General features: G+C 40.3%; 1 protein-coding gene and 1 gene segment (V, D, J or C); one reads left to right on the top strand and one right to left on the bottom strand.

Moving 5' to 3' along the window:
• Nucleotides 1-1,721, top strand: LOC115389313 (Ig kappa-b4 chain C region-like; the record flags this gene model as incomplete). The annotated part of the segment is given in 2 exon segments: nucleotides 1-187; nucleotides 1,220-1,721. Coding segments are annotated over 2 exon segments (516 nt in total), but the record flags the coding sequence as incomplete, so codon positions are not given.
• A 15,234-nt stretch (nucleotides 1,722-16,955) lies between these two features.
• LOC115387959 (immunoglobulin kappa light chain-like) lies at nucleotides 16,956-20,371 on the bottom strand. The gene is made up of 4 exons (XM_030090867.1): nucleotides 20,282-20,371; nucleotides 19,843-20,174; nucleotides 17,377-17,392; nucleotides 16,956-17,269 (listed from the first exon to the last, which is right to left on the bottom strand). Exons 1-4 carry the CDS (start codon nucleotides 20,331-20,333, stop codon nucleotides 16,956-16,958), a joined length of 714 nt encoding a protein of 237 aa, XP_029946727.1. The 5' UTR covers nucleotides 20,334-20,371.

Genomic DNA, 20,371 nt, shown 5'->3' on the forward strand with positions numbered 1-20,371 from the left:
TGGACAGTCAGTAAAAGAATTGGTCTGTTGAGTTTCAATCAGGACGTAAAAGTAGTTCTGCAGAGTTTGTTTGTTTCACAGTCAGAGAGTGGTGTCTCTCTACAGTCAGAGGTTTTTGTACAGCGGCTCAATGAGTTTGTATCACTGTGGTACACGTTCGGTGGAGGAACCAGACTGGATGTTGGAAGTAAGTTGATTCTACTTTTAATACTGACAGATAAATATATCAAATGTTGACATTAAACCTTGTTTTGCATGATTTGAAAGATGTTTTTATGTTTTGTCATGATAATTATTTTACTGATGAAGTTTGAATCTTTCCTGGTTTCGTGTGGTATAGTTCTGACCTGTTCCAGGAAAACATGTTATTTTGAAATTTGTGCTGGATTAAATGTCATCAGGGTTATTTGTCAAAAAATTTATATTGTGACTCTTAAAATTTTCTCAGTCAGAGACTGATGGCTGCGTAACACACTGTTTTAACTCTACCAGTCTCATGTTGAATGTGTTTTTAGACTGACCTGTGTATTTATTGACAGTTTTGGTGCACTGGTCTGTCTTTGGACTGAGTTTAGTTTACATGTTCACTGTTTGAAATGTGTTTGTATTGTAATGTGTGCAGGTTTTATTCTTCTAGTTTTATTGAGAGTCTCTTTATCAAAGCTGGATTAATTCTTGGTGCTATACAATGTTTCTGCATTTTGTCTCTGTTACTCTTTAATGTTCAGGTTAATTTATTGTTAAATAGAAATATTGCTGATAAATGTGTTTGAAAATGAACTATAAACTATAACACACACAACATTTTATCGACTGCTGTTTCAAATTTTGCTCTAAATTAAATTGAAGCATGAATCGTGATGTGAAGCTCATGTTGTTAAAATTTCCTCTCATAAGTTATAAAGTGTAACTTTCTGATAACATTGATGCAAATCTTTGCCAGTAAAGGTTGAGACGTGTGCTTGTGTTCCTTCCAGTGTAGTTTGAGGTGTTTCAGGTCAAACTGTTGGATGATTCTCTCTGTGCTGATGTGCATGAGAGGCTTCTTAAAGGGAAGTGAAACAATGTGTGAGTGAGTGACTGCTGGAGCAGAAAAAGCATCTGGCAGCAACTTGTTGAAGGACAAAATGATGTGTGTCCCACTGAAGCTGTCCAGGTGTGTGCTGTTTGATTGACAGCTGGCTGCTCCCTGTCCTCTCATCTGATCGGTGTCTCCTAGGTGACAGGCCCCCCACCCTGACGGTGCTGCCCCCCTCCAGAGAGGAGCTGCAGCAGGGGAAGGCCACGCTCATGTGCCTGGCCAACAAGGGCTTCCCCTCAGGCTGGAGTCTGAGCTGGAAGGTGGAGGACAGCAGCAGCAGCAGCAGCTGGGAGGAGAGCAGGAGCCCCGGGGTGCTGCAGAAGGACGGCCTCTACAGCTGGAGCAGCACCCTGAGGCTCCCTGCAGACCAGTGGAGGAAGGTGGGCTCTGTGACCTGTGAGGCCACCCAGGGCTCCCAGACTCCCCTCAGAGAGACACTGAGGAGAGACCAGTGTTCCCAGTCCTGACCGGACTCACTGGGACTCTCACACTGCTTTGACTCTCACACTCATCTCACCTCTGTCATTCACTCTCTTTCACTTTCTTCTATCATCAAACCAAACTCTCTTCATCAATATTCATCTTCTTCCATCATGATTTTCTTCCAGCTTTGACAAAATAAACACTCTTTTCATGTCAACTCTTTGGTCTTGGATGAGTTTTTTCCAGCAATCAAATCATCATAACACCTTGTTTGGAGCAGAAATGTCACTTGATAGATATTCTCAGTATTCCACCTCTTGTTGCTGAATTACTTTCATATCAGAGTTAAAACACACAGTTTGTGAAATGGCCCTCAAACTGTCAATAGATGTGAATGTTTGTGTTGAAAAAGACGAGCAACAGCAGAGATTCACAACAGTATTTCACCTCTTTAGTGGAACCAGTTTTGTGGTTTGATTCACTAAAAAGAGTTGGTTCTTCCACCTGCTCACCATTTTTTTCTGCTAACAATGATTAAACAGCAAAACATGGAGGCCTCCTCTCCTGACACTGTCACCAATCAAACGAAGGTACAAAGTCATGTGACTGAAAACAAACTCCCCACTGAGTCAGGAAGAAAAAACACCAACAACAGTTTCTGAGTTTTCACTTTTGTAGTGATGAGGATAAAATTCCTGCTGCAGTCACTCACATTTAGTTCATCATGTTATCCACTGATTTATATCCAGTGTTACAAGTAGTTTTTCTCAGTTTCCTGTTGAGGCTTCCTGGAGTCGATCCCAGACAACTCTGAACTTTGAAAGCCAACAAGTCCACCAACTCAAACCACCACAGCTGTCATTGAAGGCTTCAGTATGCTCCCCCGTCGCCTCCACGGCGTTCCTACGCCGGCAACCCTACACCGCTATTGAACATATCTTGCTTCTGCATCAAGGGAACACCCTCCTCTGCCAAGCCGCTAGCAGTCACAACAACAATGCGGCTTCCGTAGCTCCAGCTTTGCCTACACATAGATCTATAGACATAGTTATCTGGACATGGATATCTCGACACGTGTGCACTTACCGAACATATATCTACATATATGACATATCTGGCGACACCGGGCTGTCGTGGAGGAGAGGCATGAGCAGACCATGATGAAATATTGGTGAAACTAATGAGCTTTTGGACGATTAAAGCCGTTTTAGAAGCGGCTATACACATAGCCCCATCTGCTAACGGTGCTAACACTGCTAACAGTATAGGGATGTGCGTCGCTCAATTTTGGATCTAAATTTCTCCTGAAGCACTGTTCGGATCAGAACAACATTCCAGGTGAGTTCTACTTTATTCTATAAACAACATGAAAGCAGACCAATCACAGCCCTCAATGTTCACGTCACGACGCGTCGCCTCGACGCAAAATCACGATTTTCGGGAGGCGCACGTCAAGCCCCGGCGTAGCCCGTTGTAGGGCTACGGCGTAGACGTTGTAGGAACGCCATGGCGGCGACAGGGGAGCATACTGAGGCCTTAATTCATGCCTCAAATTAGACCAGGGGGTTCGTTTTAAAATCATGCGCACCTTCGTGGCCATGTGAATCATGTCACAGACACCACAGACTGAGGGAGTTTTTTTTTTTTTTTTTTAGCAGAGCGAGTTGCACTTAAAAGTAAAAGAGATGCAGTTCTCTGCATTGAATATTGACTTCAATTTGATTTTCAAAATGGATCACAATCTTTGAAATAGTTTCTGAAACAGATCAAAGGAAGAACCACAATAAAATGTATAGAATGAGGAAATCTCTGGATTGTAATTTTCGCAAAGCTTCTCTGAAGAGAAATTACACTGTAGCGGCCCCCTTGGATTCTTCCAGATGATGATGATGAGCAGAGAGTTTCAACTTTGTGATTTATTTCTTCACAAGGAAGATGTTCAATCATCTTAAACACCATGAACACCGTGAAAACTACAAAAAAAGAATAAAACAAAAACTTCTCTTTAGCTTCATAAAATAATATAAAATTGCTTCTTACAAGGGATTTCCGGTTCCGGGTCGGACATGGCGACAGTGTAACAGCGCGGCTCCCCCGATAAAAGTTGAAAATACGCCCCAGAAACCTCAAGCCAGAGGAAAATAAAACGCAGAGATTGAAGATAAAAACAGGGGCACGGATCATGTTAAGAAGTAGAACCAGAAGGCTGGCTGGAAATACTAAGAAACGTGGAAAGACGGATGACGAGAGAGCTAAGCTAACAGCTGAGTTAGCATTCTCTGAGCCGGAGGACACAGAGGAGCTAATGGAGCTAACACCGGAAACTTCGCAAGTATACGGAAAAATGTCAGACTTGAAAGTTGTCCTGCAGGAAATACGAGAGTTCAGACGTGAGACAGCAGATGGTATTAACGGCATACGGGAAGATTTAAGGGTGGCAAACAGCAGAATCGACGAGGCAGAAAGGCGACTAGGGGAGACAGAGGAGCGTGTCCAGAGCGTTGAAGAGGCTACATGCGAGCTCATAAAACATCAGAGAAAGTTGGAAGAAAAGTTGATTGATCAAGATGGGAGGGCCAGAAGAGACAACATTCGTCTTCATGGCATCAAAGAGGGAGCCGAGAGTGGAGCAGCGTCGATGTGTGCTTTTGTGGAAACATTGCTCCAAGAGAAGCTGGAGCTGCCTGCTGCATTTGAGCTAAGGGTGGAGCGAGCTCACCGGGCGCTCGGCCCTCGTCCCCCTGACGGTGCGCCACCAAGATCGATTGTCGCCAAATTCTCAAGCTATAAATGCAAAGAGGAAGTTGTCAAGAAAGCTTGGGAGAAGAAAGGTTTTCTCTTTGAAGAAAAACGAGTGTATGTCGATCACGACTATGCACCTGCAGTGATGAAAATGAGAAAGGAATATAATGAAGTGAAGAAAATACTCAAGGAGAGCAAGATCGAATTCCAGACACCGTTTCCTGCGAAGCTCCGGGTTTACTATGAAGGAGAGACGTGCCTTTATGAGTCTGCAGCAGAGGCGACCAGAGACATGGCTAACAGAGGATTTCAGGTGCATGTCATCAGTCCAGTGGAGGACCCACTGGAGAAGATACAACGTCGGATGTGGCACTCTACTCAGCACACAGACAGGAGCGAAGGAAATCATCTGCGCTGGGCTACAAAGAGAGACTGCAGGCCTTCAGAAGAGCTACGGAGGGGACACAAGATGTATAAGGTACCTCACACCTGCAAGAAACAAAATAAAACAAAATAAAAAATAAATAACAGTAGCTCCTCTGGGAATAAGACTCTCCCTGCTAAGAAATTCACTGGAAGTTCAAAAAACAAGAAGACAAAGGGGGGAAAAAAAAAAAAAAAAAAAAAAAAAACGGTGAGAAGAATTGGATTTTCAGTAAACAACAAGAATGGACAAAGAAGAATCTTCTTTTCTTAACTTCTAAAGTCACCATCGGGGACTGAGTGCTTTTTCACTGACGGAACTAAAGGACAGGGCCGTGCAAGGCCAGGAGGGCCCCTGGACATACAGGGATTATCCCTCAGAGCTTGGTGTAAGCTCGGATAGGGTTGAAATGCAAAAAAACCCCAGTTTTGGAAATCATGCTTTTTGTTTATTATGGTTTATATTGTTTACGTTTTTGTTTACAGAGTTCGGGTGTTGTAGCATATGGGATGAAAAGGTGGTTGATTAAGAACGGAAGGTTAGGAGTCACGTGGGGGATACCTGGAAGATGGCAGCACACTAGATCTGCTCCCGACCCTTGTCGATTAATGTAAGTAATTAATGACAGCAACTCTCCGCAATTATTACTCGGAACCCCAAATAAGCAGCGCTTTCATCCAGCCACGGAGAAGATCAGAACTGCGAGAATGAATCAACCCAAACGATGTGTGCAGACTCGTCTGAAAAATACAGCCCCCGGGAATGCTAACCCTGCCAGCCCTGAAGCTAGCCCGAAAAGCGGCATGGAAGACCTCATGGCTGAAGTTATGAAGCTTGGGACAACTTTAAATCAAGTAGCGAGTGATGTGGCCATAATACGGGCAGACACTACAGAGCTCAAGAACTCAGTAAGTGTGCTTCAAACGCGAATGGAAGAAGTCGAAACTCGCATTTCCAACGTGGAAGATAATGCTGCTAGCGTGGCTAACGATAATAAGCGGCTCAACGAGAGAGTGGAACAATTATGGAAGAGAGTGGATGATTATGAAAACCAAAGCAGAAGAAATAATGTCAGGTTGGTTGGACTGAAAGAAGGTAAAGAAGCTGGGAGCAATATGAATGATTATGTCAGGAAGATACTACGAGATGGTTTTAAACTGGATGGAGATGAATACGAGATTGAAAGGAGCCACAGGAGCGGGGCACCGCGACAGGATGACGATCAAGCACCACGTGTCGTTCTGGTGAAGTTTCTGCGTTACACAGCTCGACAGAAAGTTCTTGCAGCTGCAAAAAAAACAAAAGGGTTGAAATGGGAAGGCTGCACTCTCTCGATGTTCGAAGATCTGACCAAGGAGCGCTCTGATCTGCGGAGGCAGTTCTCCCCCATTATGAAGACTTTGTGGCAGCACCAGGTGAAGCACACACTCGCACATCCAGCAAACCTGAGATTCACATGGAAGGGGAAGAGATGGAGCTTCACGGATCCAAAAAAGGCCGAACGCTTTGTCCATGATAACATTACAACCGCGGAACAAGAGGACTAATGCGCACTATGGAGAGTGGAACTTTATTCTGAAGGTGACGGAGGGGACGGGGATCAGCTGGGAGCTGTCAGAACCAGGCGGCGGGAGGATGCCGCCCACAGGATCCACACGGACCGAAATCAGCAGGGAGGCTGCTTACACTGTCAGGTTCTTTTTTGAGACAGTGTTTTTTGAGTTGGGGTTATTTTTCTTTTTGTTCACTGGTTTTGTTAATGTTGCAGGATTTGTAATAAGTTTATGTTTAAACACTTATTATTGCAGAGGCATGGCATTGATTTATGACACTGAAATATGGAATAGTATGGTTTTACTTTCAATGAGAGGCAAATATTTGTACAAGCCTTATGGGTAGTCGGTACATCAATATTGTTTCATGGAACATTAATGGTTGCAGTACCCCTGCTAAAAGGCGAAAGATACTTACATATCTTAAATCTAAGGATACAGATGTTGCTTTCATACAAGAAACTCATTTTAAAAATGAAGATGAGGCTTTGAAATTAAAACGTGACTGGGTGGGAAAGGTATTTCATAATTCTGTATCCAGTAAGAGTTGTGGAGTTGCTAATCTAATTAACAAAAGGCTAAATTTTATACTTTCAAAACAATCAAAGGATCATGATGGACGCACCCTGTGCCTGGAGGCAACAATTAATGGAGTAAAAGTTGCATTATGTAATATTTACGCCCCAAATAAAGAAAGCTCAGTTTTTATTCATAAAGTTAACAAGATGCTGGGAGGCTTGGATGGCCAAATTATCCTAGGAGGAGATTTCAATCAGGTGATGGATGATTATTTAGACCGCACTAAGAATAGACTGGGTGCAATCCCCAGAGATAGAACTGCCATACATAGCTTACAGGAAGATCTGGGTTTAATTGATATCTGGAGGTTTGTTAATCCACGGGAAAAGGGGTATTCATTTTACTCTCACTCTCACAAAACTTACTCACGAATAGACTTTTTTCTAATTTCTAATTCATTGGTTGATAGGGTTATAGACAGTAATATAGGGGTTATAGCAATAACAGATCACGCACTGGTGGAGCTACATTTAGATCTGAATGCTGATAAAAACAAAGCTGGAAGATGGAGAATGAACACAAGTTTACTACAAAATGAGCAATTTGCCAAAAAACTGGGAGAAGATATCTGCATGTTTTTAGAGTTAAATATTGGTTCAACAGAGAGACTGGCTTCAGTGTGGGATGCTCTTAAAGCAACACTAAGGAACTTTCAGTTTTCGTTGATTTTGGCGGCGCCAGTGGACAAAAGTGGTAGTGTTTTGCCTGACTGAATACTACAGTTCCCATGAGGACTAGCGCGTGGCGTCGTAAATTGCTGCTCCCGGTGGCATGCTGTCGGACTGAACTCGCCTTCATTTGTTTCCAGGGGCTGTGTGAAGGATGGATAGCGACGAGGTAATGAATCTAAATGAATCTAATGGTGGCTAAACAATGTTATATCAAGATGTGACGCATGCCGTAAAGCAGTTCGCACATTTGGAGCTTTTTAGTGTGCAGGATTCCTACCACCCTCCTCACAGCTGCTTAGTCCAAGTGAAAGCAATACTGACGCCCTCAGCCCGTGACAGAGGGCTCATTCAACTAGTTGTAAGTCGAAGTATCATCACAAAAGATATTAAAATGTTTTATTAAGGTTGAAAAGTTCCTTAGTGTAGGTTTAAAGCATTTGTTAGAGGAAAATTTATTTCTCACAGTTCATGGACAAAAAAGGAAAACCTCAGAAAGTTACAATCTTTAGAAAAGGAAATAATTGACTTAGAAAAAATCCTGGCAGAACGGTTTGAGGAGGAACAATTTCGTAAAATTTGTCAATTAAAATTTGATTTACATGAAATTTACAACAAAAAAACAGAATATGCATTATTTAGGCTTAAAACTATTTACTATGAAAATGGAGAGAAGACTGGACGATTATTAGCGAGACAGTTAAAGTCACAGGATGCAAATAATACAATTTCGACAATTAGAGAAAATAAAGACTTACTTACATCACCTATTGACATTAACAGGGTTTTTAAAAGCTTTTATGAGGAACTATATACATCTTCAAATACAAGTAATGAGGAGGATTTTGCCTTTTTTTTTTGAAAAGATTACACTGCCACAGGTTCCTCAGACGGAAAAAGATAACTTGGATATCCCCATATCAAATATAGAAGTAAAAACCGCTATTATGGATATGAGATCTGGGAAGTCACCAGGTGTGGACGGCTTTCCAGCTGAATTCTATAAGAAATATCTGGATGTGCTTTGCCCAGTGCTTACAAAGGTTTTGCAGGAAGCATTTGAGTATGGATCGTTACCAGACAGCTTTAATGAAGCCATCATATCCCTAATACCAAAAAAAGATAAAGATTTAACAGACCCTGCTAACTACAGACCTATAAGTCTAATCAATGTTGATTGTAAAATATTATCAAAAGTATTAGCTCTGAGATTAGAAAAAGTTTTGCCAAAAATTATACACAAAGATCAAGTAGGTTTCATAAAAAATAGAACATCAACTGATAACATGAGGAGATTATTACATCTACTATGGATGAATAAATCTAATCCACAACCTGTTGTTGCCTTATCCCTTGATGCCCAGAAAGCTTTTGATCGGGTGGAGTGGGCCTTTTTATTTGAAACACTGTCAAGATTTGGGTTTGGCGCTAATTTCTGCAGATGGATAGGAATCTTATATTCAAATCCGAAAGCTGCTGTTTTCACCAATAGGATGATATCTCAGTTTTTTAACATATCCAGATCGACACGTCAGGGGTGCAGTCTTAGTCCTTTATTGTTCACAATATTTCTTGAACCTCTTGCTGTGACGATAAGGGAGGAGCCCAGAATTCGAGGAGTTACTGCAGGAGGGAGAGAACACAAACTTTTTCTTTACGCGGACGACATTCTGATACTGTGTCAGGACCCAGTTAACTCTGTAACACAATTACTGGAAACTATTAAAACATATTCTAAAGTTTCAGGATACTGTATTAACTGGCATAAGTCAGAGGCCATGCCAGTCTCCCAGACCTGCTCCCCTCATCTACTCAATGCGTTTAAATTCAAATGGCTCCCAAAAGACATGAAATATTTAGGAATAGAACTAAATTCGGATATAGAAAAGATTATTACAACTAATATGGAAAAATTATTAAATAAAATTAAGGGTAATTTGGAGAAATGGGGCATATTAAATTTAACGTTATGGGGGAAAATAAATACAATTAAAATGGTTATTGCCCCACAAATTAACTATCTCATTGGGATGATCCCCCTATGCATCTCTCCACAACTGCTACTTAGATATAACAACATGATAAAATGCTTCCTTTGGGGTGGAAAAAAACCCAGAATTTGTTTAGATAAACTCTATCAACCAAAGAAATATGGGGGGTTGTCTTTGCCAAACATCTCTTATTATAGTAATTCTTTTGAAATGGCAAAACTCATGAAACACTGGATTGGAACGAACACGGATTTGGACTGGATTCTGATTGAACAGGAGCTCACATTCCCTTTCAAACCCACAGAGACTCTCTCACAAATGATTAAACAAAAGGACAACAATATGATGAACCCAATTTTAACCCACTCAAGGAAAATATGGCAGGGCATACATAAAATTTGTAGAATCTCACATAACACCCAGAAATCGGCTTCTATTTGGCATAACTCTAAAATAAAAATAGGTAAACAAACCATTTACTGGGCCCAGTGGTTGAAAAAAGGTATTAGAACATTAGACGATTTGTATGAGGAGGGTAATTTTGTCTCTTATCAATCATTAGTCAATAAATTTAAACTGGAAGGAAGGACCCATTTTTGGAAATATCTACAGCTCAGACACTGCATTAAAGGTAAGATCTTTATAAATAACGATGCTAATATAGTTGAACAATTCTTAAAATTACCACCAACATCTCAAACAGCCTCCAAGTGGTACGAGTTATGTCCCTGGAAGACTAGCAGAAGGTGTGATTTTTTAAAGAGGATATTGGAGAAAGATCTAGATTGTACTTTGGATGAAGAAACGTGGAAGGGGATTCTTTCCAACACTGAAGGATATATTAGAGAAGCTAGGAGCAAATTCATTCAATATAAAATGATACATAGATATTACTACACTCCGACTAGACTTAATAAAATTAAATTAATTGAAGATGACCTGTGCTGGAAATGTAAGGGAGACCGTGGCACATATTTACACGCTATGTGGAAATGTCCTCGGGTTTTTCCTCTGTGGGAAAATGTATTGGAGTTTGTAGGGAATTGGCTTAAATGTACGAGGGTGGACCCAAAAGTTCCCGGACTGTAGTTATAACTTTTTTTTTTTTAATCTTCGCAATTATTTGAAACTGTCACCTTCAAAATACTCTCCTTTGGCTTGAATACAACGCTTCACCCGAGATTTTCACTGTTCAGAAGAGTCGCCATGACCGTGCGTAACTGTGCCGGAAAGATAGAACTTCGATTTTCCCTCCCCCGCCTGTATGCCTGTCTTACCTTTCCGCTGCCGCTCCAGTTTCACCTTTGACAACAAAAAGCAGTCGTCTGGGGCCAGACCAGGGGAATATGGCGGTGGGGAGGCTGGCTGGTCGCGGTTTTAGTCCAAAATATGCTTTACGCACAACACTTGGTGCTATTTCTGTGCGTAACGGGGCGTCCTGTGGTCTGCTGTCTGCTATGATGCGGCCATTTCCGGGTGCCTTCGTCTCCCTGCTTCTAATAACCGCCTGAGGATGATCTGTCTGGATCTCTACAATACTCCCATCAGATCTGCAATGCCATCAAAAGTCCTGCGTGGATCTACCAGGACGTCTTCTTCAGGTTTTGTGACGTTTTCCTCTGTTCTGGAAGTGGATTGTTGTCCTCTGCGTGCCTGGTCTTCGTGATGCAATCTGATCGCTCTTAAAGGGCCCAAACCACTCAGACACCCTAAGAATCCTTCTTAAAGAATGTCTGCAACATGGTGAGTGTTTCTGCCGCTGTTTTCCCAATAGAAAACAAAATGTTTTGACAGAGCGCATATCCGTGGATATCCGCCATCTTGAAAAATCGAAGAGCGGGGTGTAACTCTGTCAACATAAACAATGACTGTCAGCTGACCGCATCACGGGGGAAGACCAAACCTGGCACAGTTATGCATGAGGCTATCCTGTAGCGACATCTAGCGGCCAAAGTCGGAAATTCATTGTATTTTTTTATTAATAGAATCATTCCGGAAACTTTTGGGTCCCCCCTCGTATACTCCCAACGTCACCAAGGCTTTGCCTCCTCGGGGACAGAACAATAGTACCAAATTTAAATAAATTCAAATACCAAATATTTAAATCCGGTCTATTGACCTGTGCTCGTCTGATCCTGACGTGCTGGAAGGAACCCCGAACTCCTACAATGGAAATGTGGAAAGCTCAAATGATGGAAATGGCTACTTATGAAAAAATGCTGATGAGACTGAATGGTGGGAATGAGGCTGCTAATGAAGAATGGGAGAGTTTTAGAGATTTTGTGTATGTAAGGAGCTGAAAAGTGAATATTATTGTGAATATAAGCATATGAAGAATGTGCCACATCTGCTAAACACCCATTATATGTTAAACCCTCTCAATTTTCCATTAGAAACGTTGTGATGGACATTGCCTGCTAAAAAACCTGCCTTTATAGGTTAGTTATTTAATTCTAGGGTTTTTTTTTTATTTGTTTGTTTTTTGGGTTTTTTTTTTGTTGTTGTTGTGAATGTTCTTGTTCTTGTTGAAAAAATGAAAAATTCAATAAAAAATGTGAATTATAAAAAAAAAAAAAGAACGGAAGGTTAGTTCATGTCACTACAGAAGAACCAAATGAAAGTAGCCTCTTATAACGTTAATGGATTAAATAACCCAATTAAAAGGAACAAAATTATAAGTAAAATGAAGAAAGAGGGAGTAGATGTACTTCTCTTACAAGAGACTCATTTAACGTCAGGGGAACATCTGAAATTAAGGAGAAATGGCTATAATCAAGAATATTCATCATCTTATAAATCAGGTCGCAGGAGGGGGGTATCTATATTAATATCAAACAAAATTAGTTTTGAAATGTTAAAGATAGTTAAAGACAAAGAGGGAAGATACGTTCTGGTGACAGGCAGAATGGAGGGTGAAGTAGTCACTTAAATGAGTGTGTACGCCCCTCCTGGCGCAGATTGGGGATTCTTTACTCACCTACTGGATTTGGTAATGATGGAGGAAGAGGGGATGCTAATCATAGGAGGAGATCTCAATCAAAGGTTGAATCCACTTTTGGATTCGTCGGGAAAGCATCAGCAGCAAAGTGGTGTTGTCAAAAAACTTAGGAAAACAATTTCAGAACTGGGAATGGTGGACATCTGGAGGGAATTAAATCCAACTAAAAGGGACTATACCTATTTCTCGGCGTCACATTCTCTATATTCAAGAATTGACTATTTCATAACATTTTCGAGAGACAGGTATAAAATACAAAGCTGCGAAATTGGAATGAGGGACTTGTCAGATCATTGTCCAGTATATTTAAAAGTGATTATGGGGAATGAAAAGAAAAATACAGTTTGGAAACTGAATTCAAGTCTCCTCAATGGCCAAGCAAAAGAAGAAATTGAAAAGGAGATTTCTGAGTATGTGGAACAAAATGACAATAGGGAGGTTTCTCCCTCAATACTATGGGATGCGTGCAAGGCGGTAATGAGGGGGAAATTAATCTCAAGGTCGGTAAATAAGAAAAAAAATAAAGAGAAAAGATTAAAGACATTACAACTGGACCTGAACAAATTGGAAAAAATACACAAAAACAATCTCGATAATAAGATCTTGAAGGAAATTAAAAAGAAACAAGCAGAGATCAGTGACATATTGTCACAAGAAATACAAAAGAAAATTATTTATATGAAACAAAGGAACTATGAAGCTGGGAGTAGGTCGGCTAAATTGCTAGCTTATAGACTCAAAAAACAACAAGCAATAAGATGTGTGTATAAAATAAAAGACCCACAAACAGATTTATTGATGTATAAAACAGAAGAGATTCATAAATGTTTTGAATCCTATTACACTAAGTTGTACTCCCAGATACATGATAGTGACGAATCCCAAATGGATGCATTTCTAAATGGCCTAAACCTGCCCCAAGTTGGAGAAGAACAGAATAACCTACTTGTGTCTGAAATAACAACGGAAGAAATAAACACAGCAATCGCTAAACTTAAAAATAATAAAGCCCTGGTGCTGATGGTTATATTTCAGAATGGTATAAAATGTTTAGGAAAATTTTGATTCCATTACTTCATAAAACATTTAATTACATATTAAAAGGGGGACTAATTCCAGACTCCTGGAGAGAAGCCATTATCTCAGTGATTGCGAAAGATGGTAAAGATGTAACAATCTGTTCAAATTATAGACCAATGAGTGTGCTTAATGTAGATTATAGATTGTTTACCGCAATTCTAGCACGACGGATAGAAAAAATTCTACCAGAAATGATCAGTTTAGATCAAACAGGATTCATAAAACATAGGCAAACCAATGATAATATTCGGAGAACTCTACATATTATGAAGCATATTGAAAACAGGCAAATGAAAGCACTGATAATGGGAATGGATGCAGAAAAAGCATTTGATTCTGTAAAGTGGGAGTTCCTATTTAAAGTGATGAGGAGGTTTAACTTTCATGAAAGATGTATAAAAACCATCCAGACTTTATATACCAATCCTACAGCAAGAATTAAAGTTAATGGTAGCTTATCCAGCGTCATCAAACTAGCGAGGGGTTGCAGGCAAGGATGCTCAGTAAGCCCCTTACTGTTTGCGATTTTTTTAGAGCCCTTAAGCCAGTGGATTAAACAAAATGACAATATTAAAGGGATTAAGCTGGGAGGTACGGAACAGAAAATAGCTATGTTTGCAGACGATGTTTTGATTTACTTGGAAAATCCTGATTCATCTTTGCCCACACTAATGGACTCCTTTACAGATTATGGCAAGCTGTCGGGGTATAAAGTTAATGTCGAAAAAACCCAAGTCATGACATTTAATTACGAACCAAATCAAAATATAAGAGAGCTTTACAGTATTAATTGGAAGATGACATCTATGAAATATTTGGGTATTAACCTAACAAAAGATCTGGGGCAATTGAAGTCTTCTAATTATGATTCAATAATCCAAAAAATAAAAATAGACCTGGAAAAATGGAATTTAATGCCATATTTGAGTTTGGCAACAAGAGTGGAAATGATTAAGATGAATGCTCTTTCCCGACTGCTATACCTCTTTCAGAATCTTCCAATACCAATATCTGAAAAGGAGTTCAGAGAGTGGGACAAAATGATATCTAGGTTTATATGGCAAGGTGCAAGACCGAGAGTAAAGTATAGAACATTGCAACTGTCAAAACTGAAGGGTGGTCTCGCGTTGCCGTGTTTAAAAAGTTATTTTCAGGCAGCGCAATTGAGAGTCTTGCTGAATCTGTGTAATCCAGAGTACTCTGCAAAATGGAAAGATATAGAAAAAGGGCTCATGGAGGGGCCCCCAATTCAGGCAATTATATTTGATAGGAATTTAAGTTTTTTTACTGAAACAGGAAATCAATCCGTGGTTGAGGACATCTGTGGAAATTTGGAAAGGGACCCTTAGGAAATATAATTTGACAAACTACAGTAGATTTCTGAGATGGATTGCTTATGATTTAGATTTTACGCCTAATAAGATGGATAATACGTTCAAATTGTGGGAAATGGGGCCAAAAATGCACTGGGAAGTTATAAAGACCAAATCTGTTTTGAGTTTCCAGGAAATGAAGGATACATATAAGTTGCAAAATAAGGACTTTCATAGATACTTGCAGTTACGACATTATTTAGAGCAAGAGATCAAAAGAGTTAATTTAATTTCTCCCTGGCCTGATTTGATAAAAGTAATAAAGGATGCACATGGATCACAGATTCAGAAAGCAATCTCAAAACTATATAACATATTAGAGAGTTTAAAAGCTGACAACACAGAGTATGTTAAAAAAAGATGGGAAAGAGAATCAAATATTAGAATGACTACAGAGGATTGGGAAGAAATAAATCGGTACCAGTGGAGAACCACCAATTGTAACTTTTGGAGGGAATACGGTTGGAAGAATACAATAAGGTTTTTTGTAACCCCTGCACAGAGAAAATATGCAGACCGTAAGTGTTGGAGATCCTGTGGTGCAGTGGAGGCAGATCACTTCCACATCTTCTGGGGGTGCTCCCCAATCATCCAATATTGGATATAAATAAATAAAGTTATAGCAACAGTTCTGAAAACAAAGGTTCCAAATAATTTTGAAACTATGTATTTGGGGAAATTAGAAAATTTAATTTTAAAAAGGAGGGAAGATTATAAATTATTAAGAATTATGTTACTGGCGAGTAAAAAAGCAGTTACCAGGAGATGGGGAACTGATCAAGCACCAAAGGTGGATGAATGGATGGATATAATGTTAAACATTTATAACATGGAGAAGCTTACGGCATCAATTAGATTAGAAGTAGATAAATTTAGTAAAATATGGAGTAGCTGGTTGATGTATATTAAGAAACAGAGGTCCGATTTTATTTAGGAGTTACCAAATTATTAGAAGAGGGGGGATAAGATTTAAATTGTTTTTTTTTCTCTTTAATAAGGAAGGTCTACAAATAAGAAGAAAAGGAATTATTTACCTACACCCCGGATTAAAACCACGGACCATTATTGTTTGACGAGGTATATGTGTATGTATGGATGTGTGTGTATGAATATATACGTGTAAATGGGCATTTATATGTATAGGTATGAATGTGAGTATGTATAGGTTTGTATAGGTATACATATGTACGTGTCTACAGGTATGTGTTGTATATATAGGTGTATGTAGGTGTAGATGTATGAATGTGAGTGTATGATTGTGTACACGTGTGATTGTGAGAGTGCACGTGTATATATATCTTTGTAGGTATGACTGTATGTATCCATACACATATACAATCTTTTTTTTTTTTTTGCGTTATTTCTTTTTGTTTGTTAGTTTATTTTATTTTATTTCATTCCTTGAGTATGGTAAAAGATGTTTGAACTTAAAGAATATATGATCTCTTGACCAAATGAGCATACAGTAACTTGTTGCCTTTAAGAGATTATATAATTGTGGGAAAAACAATAAAAATATAAATTAAAAAAAAACATTGTTTCTTACAAATTCCAAATAGCTTATACACTTAAATATATTTTTATGTTTTTACTAATGCAGTATATGCACTGCTATACTCATAAGCTAACACACAATGACATTCTTAACCAAAAGACCTCACCCATTCACCAACAATAAAAACAATGTACACTTTTCATACCTCAGTTCTGCTTTCATATCTTTTCAAGTGCTTCAATTGTATTTCTGAAGATTATGAAGTATCAACAACAACAAAACAATCAACAACAGTAACAAAAACAAAAATAGAGGATGGTTAATCACTTGTCTAAAAAAATAAAGAAATAGAGCAGCAGCCCTCACAGATCTGTTTTCAGTTTATACAATTTGGGTTGAATACTGTGTGTGTGTGTGTGTGTGTGTGTGTGTGTGTGTGTGTGTGTGTGTGTGTGTGTGTGTCTGTGTTAAGTGAAGTGTATCAGTGAGCAGCAGTCACTTCAGTTTCTGTTCAGTCTGACTGAGGGAGGTTTTTGTACGACGGTTTTTCACTGTGTGAACACTCTCTGACTGTTGATATAATGATAACTCTGACAGTAATAAACTGCAGCATCTTCAGCTTGAACTCCACTGATGGTCAGAGTGAAGTCAGAGTTTGATCCACTGCCTGTAAAACGGCCTGGAGTCCCTGAATCTCGAGTGCTGATGCTGTAAATGAGCCTTTTAGGAGGTTGTCCATCTTTCTGTTGGTACCAGGCTAAATAGCTGGGGTTCTGACTGGTCCGACATGTGATGGTGATGGTTTGTCCCACAGCAGAGCTGACTGCTGCAGACTGAGTCACTGTGACCTGGCCTCTGGACTCTGAGGAGACACAGACAGAAAGAGAAAGCAGCCTCAAGGTTTTGTGGGCTTCATTTCAGAGGGACGGATGTTCATAGAGGAGAGGAGTTGGATTCTCTGGACTTTACCTGTGAAGCAGCAGCAGAGGAGAGTCCAGATGAGGACGCAGATCACACTCATGTTTGTGATGAGGAGGATTTCTCTGTCTTCTGTTGTCCTGAAGGACAGCTGTCAGTCATCCAGTCTTCAACTGTCAGGACTATAAACTCTCCCAGAGCACTGGAGCATGGTGCTGCTGATGCAAAGTGGCTCTCTATGGAAATGCTCTGACTGACTCCAACAGGGACGTGGATCACTTTAATCAATCATTTTCATTCTGTAGTCAAACTTTTACGGGAATATTCAGGAAAGAAGTATTCTTTTTTTTATAAATATTATATTAAAAACATCGCATAATGTTTTTAGAAACAAGAAATAATTTTAGAAACAGAAAATACATTTTAAAAATTCTCTCTGAAGCGGGGTCATGGCGTAGGGCAGTGTTTCTCAAACTTGTTAAACCAAGTACCACCTCAGAAAAAAATTTGACTTTCCAAGTACTACCATTATGACCAAAGTAGTCCAGAAACATGTCCACACCACCAACATGCAAGTTGTTTGGGCGTCAGACATGCGTCTCACAATCAAAGCAGCATGGTGGCCTGGCTGCACATTGTTCTTTCATCCTGGCACACAGCAGTGTTGGGAACAGACTGCAGGCAGGTGCTGTACCTGACGGCTGACTCCTTGGTAAATTCAAAAACACAATTGTTCAAATTCTTACAATTCCATCCTGATTTATAATCACTCTTCTGTTACACCTCGCTGGTGACAGTGGCTCCCCCCTGAGGCCGTGGCTCCTCACCCCATTTCCCAACCCACAAAGTACCCATGAGTTGCGTTACATCGTGGCACATACTCGTGCACACTCTGCTGTGTAGCGAGCCATAGGTCTAAAAAACAAGTGGAGATGTCTAGATGCCTTGGAGGCTAGGCTGCTTTACCACCCAGCTAAAGTGTGCAACATTGTCAGGGTGTGTGCTGTTTTGCACCACGTGGCACTGAGGAATGCCATTCCACTCCCGCCTAGCCCCCCTCCTCCACAGCATGAGGACCTCCACCCAGAGCCACCTCCCCGCAATGAGGAATTTAAACAAGGAGCAAGACTCCGGGAAGGTGCAATGCGTCGTTTGCAAAAAAAACAGGTATGTTTCATTTTTCAGCCCCATCTTCATTGGAGCTGGCTTCTGTCAGGACCCTTCTCCTCTCAGTTGCTCCAGGTGCTGGAGGTGTGCTGGTGCTGGGGACAGCAAGACCTGCAGCCACGGTGCTGGGACCCGCCGTACTGATGCTTCATTCACACTGCTGTGGACAGGAGCTGATGTGCCTACGCGGTGGCCATCTTGTGGAGGTGCCATTCACTGTCATGCACAACGTATTATACCTGATTTTTTCAAACTGCTTCTTCTTTTGTTCTGGCGGACCACAAACAGCTTTAAGGTGTATACTGCCACCTACTGTACAAGACTGTGCAGAGTCACATCACGTACCTCTCAGTTTCTTAAATTACGGTGCGAGACGAGGGTCACAAAATGTGCACGGGTTACTCATGCGTCAAATAAATTAGGAATCATTAGGAATTTGAAGTAACTCATTATCGCACTAATTTTTGATAGCCCCAGTTTATATTGATTGTTAAATTGTAGTAGGTTGAAAGTATATAAAATTTTCACCTCTTATTCTTGCTGTGCATCAGGATAATGGCCGATTCATTCAATAATCAGAACTTGTTTCAAATCTCAAATTTGAAAGTAATATTGACTTCCGGTTAAAACGACAGACTGAGCTTCTTTCCGAACGCCAACAAAAGGGCCATTGGCAGTGTGTCCAATCAGTAAGGACTCCTGACCTCTGCAGGTCACTGAATTCACCTACGTATGTCTTTTAATTTGGAAATGATTTTTGGATTTTGTAGTGCTGTGAACTCCCTGACCACTGTAATAACAAGCGTAGGTCCGTTTGATCGAGGTATTGTTTTTGACAGCATTTCCAAGAGGCAGCTGAAGCAACAACCTCATTCGACAGAATCAATCACTCAGAACACTCCAAGGGGAACAAAAGGCATTTAAAAACAATAAAGGAGTGACCGAGTTATAAAGATTCAACTTTATTTAGTTATTCTGTTAAATTGACAATGATCTGAAACCTGACCAGCCTCTGTGAATATGACATTAATCACTTCATAAAAGATGTTAAACTGAATCAGATTAGTTTGTTTTGGTGTATGTTTTACTTCTCAATCATAAAAACCAATATGAAGAAAATCTGATATGAAATCACAGTAAAAGACTTTCGAGGTTGCAAAGAAAAATATGTTTTGATTATTAAAAAAACAAAACATCTGATCTACTGAATAAATTTGGAGATTCAGTTTGTGTGGAATGAGTCAACTGTGTGTGTGTGTGCGCGTGCGCGTGTGTGTGTTCAGTGAAATGTATCAGTGAGCAGCAGTCAGTCCTGTTTCTGTTCAGTTTGACTGAGGGAGGTTTTTGTACGACGGTTTTATACTGTGTGAACACATACGGACTGTGATCACTCTGACAGTAATAAACTGCAGCATCTTCAGCTTGAACTCCACTGATGGTCAGAGTGAAGTCAGAGTTTGATCCACTGCCTGTAAAACGATCTGGAATCCCTGAATCTCGAGTGCTGGCTCTGTAAATGAGCCTCTTAGGAGGTTGTCCATCTTTCTGTTGGTACCAGGCTAAATAGTGCTTACTGTTATGAACATAAACGTTCTGACTGGTCCTGCATGTGATGGTGACGGTTTGTCCCACAGCAGAGCTGACTGCTGCAGACTGAGTCACTGTGACCTGGCCTCTGGACTCTGAGGAGACACAGACAGAAAGAGAAAGCAGCCTCATGGTTTTGTGGGCTTCATTTCAGAGGGACGGATGTTCATCGAGGAGAGGAGTTGGATTCTCTGGACTTTACCTGTGAAGCAGCAGCAGAGGAGAGTCCAGATGAGGACGCAGATCACACTCATGTTTGTGATGAGGAGGATTTCTCTGTCTTCTGTTGTCC

Source organism: Salarias fasciatus, chromosome 5 (genome assembly GCF_902148845.1).
Source record: "Salarias fasciatus chromosome 5, fSalaFa1.1, whole genome shotgun sequence".
Taxonomy (NCBI): domain Eukaryota; kingdom Metazoa; phylum Chordata; class Actinopteri; order Blenniiformes; family Blenniidae; genus Salarias; species Salarias fasciatus.